The sequence below is a fragment of the Malurus melanocephalus genome, unplaced genomic scaffold (assembly GCF_030028575.1).
Source record: "Malurus melanocephalus ecotype Western Australia unplaced genomic scaffold, MMel_1.1 scaffold_181, whole genome shotgun sequence".
NCBI lineage: Eukaryota > Metazoa > Chordata > Aves > Passeriformes > Maluridae > Malurus > Malurus melanocephalus.
This window is the reverse complement of record NW_026623413.1, coordinates 425016-432198: the sequence shown is the minus strand read 5'-3', so window position 1 is coordinate 432198 and position 7183 is coordinate 425016. Positions and strand designations below refer to the sequence as shown.

Sequence of the window (7183 nt, the reverse complement as noted above, 5' to 3'; positions counted from 1 at the left end):
CACTGCCCTGTCACCGCTGGCACTGCCCTGTCACCGCTGGCACTGCCCTGGCACTGCCCTGTCACCGCTGGCACTGCCCTGTCACTGCCCTGTCACCGCTGGCACTGCCCTGGCACTGCCCTGTCACTGCTGTCACTGCCCTGGCACTGCCCTGTCACCGCTGGCACTGCCACAGCACCCGGGGGAGCTGTGATCTGAAGCGACACTGGGGCCTGGCTCTGCAGCCCACACGTTGTGATTTGCTCCGAGGTGCCCAGGCAGTGACCTGGAATAACTGAGTGGCACTGGCAGTGCTGGGCTCGGGCACAGGGACGGGCAGGAACAGCACAGAATGGAGGAGGTGCAGGTAGGGAAGTGTCTTCACTGCTGCTCAGTGGGGACTTCCAGAAGTGTGTTCCACAATTTCCCCTGGTGAATCACTGCTTCTTGTGCAGCTGTRTATTTTTAGGCAGGAAAATGATTCAGTGCTGTCCCAGCCAAGGCATTTCAGAAAGCTGGCAGATGTGTGGGAATGACTTTGGGAGAGTTTGCTGTTGTGTGCACATGGGAGAGAGCCCTGGAACGCCTCTGAATGAGTCCTGTCTGCTCCTGGTGTGGTACTTTTGCCTGTGTTCCTGTCGTTTGCTAGAATTTCCAAAAATGTAACTTCTCTTTAGGATACTCTTCACCTGGGAAGGCAAGTAATTTCTGAAATGAATGCCCTGCAAGTATGAGTTGATGACACAGGGCAGCTGAGTGCTGAACATCTCGGGGGTCCAGCGCAATGACCTTTTCTGTGCTGGTCACTTGTGCAGGTGCCAGGGCTGTGCTTTTGCCTCTCAAAGCTGTTGTTCTGTGCCCCAGAGCTCATTTATTCCCCACAGTGTGCAGATCCCTCTGCAGGAACTTTGGCAAAGGTGGTGGCTGTTCCTGCACCTCCAGCACCATCCTTCAGCTGCTTGTTAGTCCTGCAGCTGTCTGCAGGCAGCATCTCACATGGAGAAATTGTAAACTGAATGTTACAGGCAAATTAAACATTTGCCATCTTGTGAGGAAAGGTCTTTAATTAGGAGAAGSATACACTGGAATGCCAAAAGGAAAAAAAAAAATTGACAGGGGACGGACAAGCAGGGGAAGCAGGAGAAAAGAGCATATACAGTCCTTGGATGTTTTAATAAATGATGTATCTGAGGATTATTTGATGTAGTTGAGACTGCCAGGATTTCTTGTATTTTCAGTACCACGGCTGAAACTTATTTAGGATTTAAAAAGAAACCTTATTGAGGTGAGGAATTTATTAATAATTTCCTGTAACTTCTGTCCAAAATACCCAGTAAATTTCTTTTGATAAAATACAGACTTGTGGAAGTACACAGAAATCCCCCAGCTTCTGACACTGGCTGCAAGTTGGAGCAGGATTTTAAAGTTTGGAATGGTTGTGTTGGTTTTTTCAGACAGTTTTGCATTCCTGGCTGTGCTGGGTTTGCTGTGTCCCTGGCAGTGCCTGGTGGCTGTTAAAGGTGCCCCTCTGGGTCACTCTGTCACTGTGTCACTGTGTCACCCTGTGCCTTGTCCCTTCCAGAGCCTCTGTCCATCCAAAACACTCTGGAGRTCCTGGGAGCCTCCAAGGGAAACAAATCATTTCTCAAACATCAGAAATCAAGGAGATATTTCCCCCAATGCTCACCACTCTGTGCTGTGGATGTGATGATGTATTTGTTTCTAATCCCTGTTTGTGCCTCAATGACCCTTTGGTGATGTCTGGCTCTGTGTGACACTTTACAGTCCCTGTGAGACAATAACCCTGCTCTGTTTGTTTGTTTTTGCAGTGGGAACTCCCTACTACATGTCCCCAGAGCGAATACACGAGAATGGCTATAACTTTAAGTCTGATATCTGGTCTTTGGGCTGTTTATTGTATGAGGCAAGTATCTTCTCATTTTTTTTTTTCTCTGGGTTTTCCATAACCACAYAGTTCAGGAAAAGAACTGAGTAGGTCAGGCTGCCTGTAGTCAACTTGTTGAGAATTCTGAGAAAAAWTTTGTGTTTGTTGTGCACTTTCTGGGCCATCCAGCACTTGCACAAAGTTAATTCAGGTCCCAGCAGATGTGGAGGATGGAGCCATGAAAAGGCAGCTCCTGCATCCCTCCTTCCTGCTGGGGCAGAGCTCTGGAGGGCAGCATTGCCAGAGTTTCTCCTGACTGCATTTGGTTTGAACGTAGCAAATCCATTCGAATGCAAGTTCTGGATTCTTAGATGGAATTCTGACCAATTGTGGTATTATAATTTTGGGAACTTTCAGTAAAGAAAACCAGAGGTTTTATGTAATGTGAAATCAGTTCTCWAATTAGCAGATTATGGCTGGAAGTTTTTCTAATTGCACATTRTGTTAGAGCTTGGGGCACAGACCCAGAGCAGACACGTTTGGATGAGTCCAGGGTGCAGCTGTTACATGGATTTTGGAAATAAGAGCTATGATTTTGTAACTGTGCWTTTGGTGTTGTGATTTATTTTTAGCAGGGATCAAAGGGTATCAAACAGTCTTGTACTCTTTTATAATCTAATCTAAATATTTTTTTAGATGGATGCWTCTCCTAATTCAAGTGACAGTGCATGCCAACATTTAGAAAGCTTTTATCCCAGCCCAGAGAAATAAAAATCCCWGGGATATTTAGTCAAGAATATTGTTCACATCCTCTTTGGTTAACAAATWATGTGAACTGGTGACATTTTGCTTCCCAGTGCAACTTCTGGTAATCCCATGGAATTAGAGAATAAACAGAAATGTAATTCAGTTTGTGAGCACATCAGATGTGAAAACCACTCTAACTGAGCATGTGCTTCAGCTGGTTGGTTAAACAAACATTGTGGGACAGGACAGGGTGAATTTTTCCATAAATTCTGTAGGGTTTGAGTGGAGGGCAGTGCCCTGGCCTGGAAGATTGGCCCTGTCTGGGCTCCCTGGGGGCTGCTGCAGTGCAGGGTTGCTCTGAGTCACTCCAGGCTGAGCTCCAGAGATGGGATTCCAGATTTATGCAGAGAGAAATATTTTGCGTTGTGCTAAGATATGTTTTTGTTGCAGGCAATATGGTCCCCTTATGGCACAGGAGTCTTGGTACTCCTTATACTTCAAGAAGCTGAATTAATTGCACACTAAACATAATTCTCTGGTAGGAGTAGCAGTACTACAGTAACATCTGAAAGATTTGGCATGTGGAGCATTCTTAAATTTCCTTCCTACGTAGGTAAGCCTTAACTTAGGGAGCAGGAACTGTGAGACATTGCAGATTCCTGGAGGACTGGGCAGGTACCAGTTTTGTGTTCAGTAGTTAAAACAGCTATTTGACTTTTTAAACTTTGTGGAATTTGCAAAATTAAGCTTTGGATCTTTTTGTCTCTGAAGGAACTGTTCTATCTGCTCTAATGTCTTGTAAGGAGAATGTTTTTCCATTTGGCTTAGAAGTAAGGAAAGGCTGCTTGTTTGGGTATGAGTCACTTCTGATMTTTCTCCAGATAGATTGTGTAGATAAGCTGCAGAGAGATTTAATGTACAAATTGCCTTCAGAGACACGTGTGTCCACTGGAATCCACTTAGGGAACATTGAGGGCTTTGGGACATGATGCCACATAGCAGCACTTAACTTTGACATTGATAATCATACAGTGATTTTTATTAAATCTTATCAATAGAGTAGTAACTGTCTTCATCCCTCACTTCCTGTAGATATCTGTCAGCAAGATAACTTGGAGGGGATAAAAATAAGTTGTTAATTCCCAGAATGTAGCTACAAGCAATGACTTCAGCAGTTCTGGCAAGACGATCAATTTAAACACTAACAGGGATTCCCATCTCTGGATGTTTGAACCAGTCATGCTGCGTGGTGGGCGTTTTCCATGGAGATCTGCCTGGCCTGGGGTAATTGCTCTAATCAAAATGTCAGGAGCAAACCCCAACGTAGCATCACAAAGTGKAGTTAGTGAGGTACTGGGAGTGCCTGTGGTCATGGCCCCGCAGCCCTGACTGCTGCAGTCACAACTGGCTGCTCTCTCTTCCCACTTCAATTCCCTGCATTTACCATCCCAAACCCCACAGCCATTCCTTTTCGTTCCTCCCCTTTTGCACATGAGCACTTAACTAGAGCTGGAATGGGAAATTAATGGGAATTGGAAAATCCCTCTCCAYCTCCCTGGCATTATTGCTGGGTGTATTGAGATCCTGTTTAACCCTTGCTCTTTCTGTGCTTTCCCTGATGCCCCCATTTGTGCCTTCCCTGGAACAATCTGTGCTGGGATTCTCTTTTCTAAATAGTAGGTTTTCAGTAGGAGATCCATTTGCTTTGAGGTTGTTTTGGGTTTGTTTTTTTTTAAATGAAGTACATTGCTTATGCTTACAAGATTCTTCATATTCCAAGCAGCTTATTGTCCAAAGATAGAGARAGATGATTATATTTGAGAGGGTTTCAGAGTTGTCTTAGAGCTGATGGGCTGCTGGTCTGAGCATTCTGTTTCCTGGGTTTCTTTTCCTTGGGAAKTGTGGCAGAGCCTGGGACTGCAGAGCTGTTAGGATTTTGGAGCAGCCTGGGCTGGAGCAGCAGCAGCCCTTGCTCCTGTCACTGGCAGAGAACAAAATTGGCTCTTGCAAACCAGCAGCACCGAGGGCTCTCAGATCCTTTGTGTTTCCAAAATGTTTTCTTTTTTTTTTTCTCTCCAGATGGCAGCTCTGCAAAGTCCCTTCTATGGAGATAAAATGAACCTGTTTTCTCTTTGCCAAAAAATAGAGCAATGTGACTACCCACCTCTTCCAGCTGAACATTATTCTGAAAAGGTAAATTGGGAGCGTGGTTGCAGGGGAATAGGGAGGTGCAGTGAAATTCCTCCTGGCACAGGGAGAAGGAGCCCAGGAGGAGAATTCACCACATCCAGGGGATGGCCTGGATACCTGGCTGAGGAAATGATTTTTGTGGTGTCTGAATACTGACAAGCTAAATCAAGACAAAAAAGATTTCTTAATGTGGGGAATATTGTGAAACTGAAAGTCTGTGATGCTGGCAGAAACCAGCAGTGAGCCRTGGGAAAGTCCTTTTCTTGCTTCCTTTCCTGTAAGACATTTCATAAAAGAGCACTGATAGGTTTGTTTATGAAACCTTCAGTGTGTGAAAAACGGGGAAGGATTCATTTGCAGAAAAGAGAGAAGTAAAGCCATTTGGTTTAATGCAATAAGCTCTTTGAGTCAGGTTTGAGCCAAGGGATGGGGAGCAGCATCTGAACCCCTGTCCCAGTTCCTGCTCCAGACTCGTGTGCTGCGTTTCCTCAGGGCCTCCTGAGTTAGGCTTGACTTTTTCCACCTCACCTAGACAAAGCAGCTGCTTTTCCTTAACCTCCTCATTCCTTACAGTTGCCTTCTATTTGAGAGGAAATGGCTAATGGAATTTGAAATGTTCTCTGTATCCCGTGGGGTTTTTCTTTTGTTTCACTCTACCTCAGCATCCTGAGGAGGAGGCAGGATGCTGGGAAATACTGAAGGCAGCTCTGGCCTCCGCCCTGGGAGGGTCCCTCTGCCACACTTTTAATTTTTGCTTCATTTTTCTTTGCCCAGTAACTCGTGCAAGATGATGCTTTGAGAACGMGTCTGTAAAAGTGAATTTTTAAATTTTTTCGCCCCAAGCTCCGTAGCAGCACCCAGCTTTGCACGTCCCTTTGCYGTGCTGCTGCAGTTTGCATTTCAGGATATGCCTGTTGGCAGCAGGAATTAGTGTAAGTTGACAGATGTGTTTCCTGTCTTTACAATTACTGTCTGTTTGCTTCCCTCTGGCAGTGCTAAGGAGTGTGTGCAGTGCAGGGATGCAATGGGGTGAGGAGGAGGATTTAGAGCTCAAAGGTCCCACAGAATTCCAGATGGTTCATGCACTATTAACGGGATGCTGGCGGAGCTCCTCGTTTGCTGCTGGTGCTGGTAACAGCACAAACTGGGAATTAGAGCAGGGCTCCCCCATCCACTGTGGTACTTCTTGGAATGAGCAACAGGAACAAGGCAGTGTTTGGGGCAGAGGCCCTGCTTTAGGTTCCTTTCAGGGATTTCCTCTTCTCTGTGGCCTTCTGTGTCTCACCCGTCCATATCCTCGTGTGAGCAACTGCGTGCTGCTGGCAGCAGGAGGAGGAGCTGGGATCCAGCCAGGATTGGTTTCTATATTGAGAACAAATTTGCTGGTAACTGGAGCTGCTGGCTGGCTGCTGATCCAGGCTCAGCCACTGGTTCCTGTAGGTGCTGCTGGAATGGCTGAGGGGACACAACTGAAATGTGTGTGAGGACACAACTGAAATGTGTGTGGGGACACAACTGAAATGTGTGTGAGGACACAACTGAAATGTGTGTGGGGACACAACTGAAATGTGTGTGGGGACACAACTGAAATGTGTGTGGGGACACGGCTGTTTTGGTGCTGCATTCACAGGCGAGCACAGCTCTTTTGACAAACAAGAGGCCCACAGGCCGTGGCAGAGCTCTGGAAGCATTTTCAGTTGTTTGTAGAGGTTCTCTGGTGGCCTGGGCTGCTCAGGGCTGAGATCTGTGTTCAGTCTTTGGGGTCTCAGGGTTCTGAAGGCAGCGATGTCCCTGCCCTGAGCTCAGAGTCTCCATAGAACGGGGCAGGGCCAGGCCTGGTGGGTTTTTGGGATGGGAACTGGGCCTGGCTCATGCAGAGCTGCAAACCTTGGCTACGTTTGTTAATGCAGCTGAAGCCATGTGCTTGATAGCTTTATGGCTATGCTTTTAATTACCGTTAAAATAATTGGCACCGTGGCTACTGGGAGCATGTGAGAAGATCAGAGGCTCAAGGCTGTTTCTCCTGGTGCCTCAGGGGTACGAGCAGCTTTCAGTGTCTGTATAATTAAAAGCTACAATCTTTCATGTGCACAATAAAGAGGGCTGGGAGGTGGGGAGACTCCAGCCCTTCTGCATTTTATTTATTAAACATAACCAATGACCACTTTCTCTCCTTAAAGGTTTTTAAGAAGCACCAGGGTCTAACAGCTGTGTCCAGTAGCTTAAGATGCACCGGTGCTGGTCAGAACTTGTTACACCAGAAGGGTTCAGGGTGTGGGAAGGGCAGTGCAGGCGCTGAGAGCTCTGCTCAGGATCCCCTTTTCCTCAGTTCCCTTCCTGCAGGTCCCTCCTCACCTCACACCTCACTCACATCTGGAAGTG

At 46.6% G+C, this 7183-nt stretch overlaps 1 protein-coding gene across 1 annotated transcript in view; it reads left to right on the top strand.

Annotated features, from left to right (window-relative positions):
- The window catches only part of NEK6 (NIMA related kinase 6), a 25963-nt gene that overhangs the window by 17023 nt on the left and 1757 nt on the right, over positions 1–7183 (top strand). Inside the window, exons 7-8 of the mRNA XM_057372914.1 lie at positions 1809–1903; positions 4691–4804. Of these exons, the coding sequence (XP_057228897.1) occupies positions 1809–1903; positions 4691–4804 (209 nt within the window). The remainder of the gene's footprint in view (positions 1–1808; positions 1904–4690; positions 4805–7183) is intronic.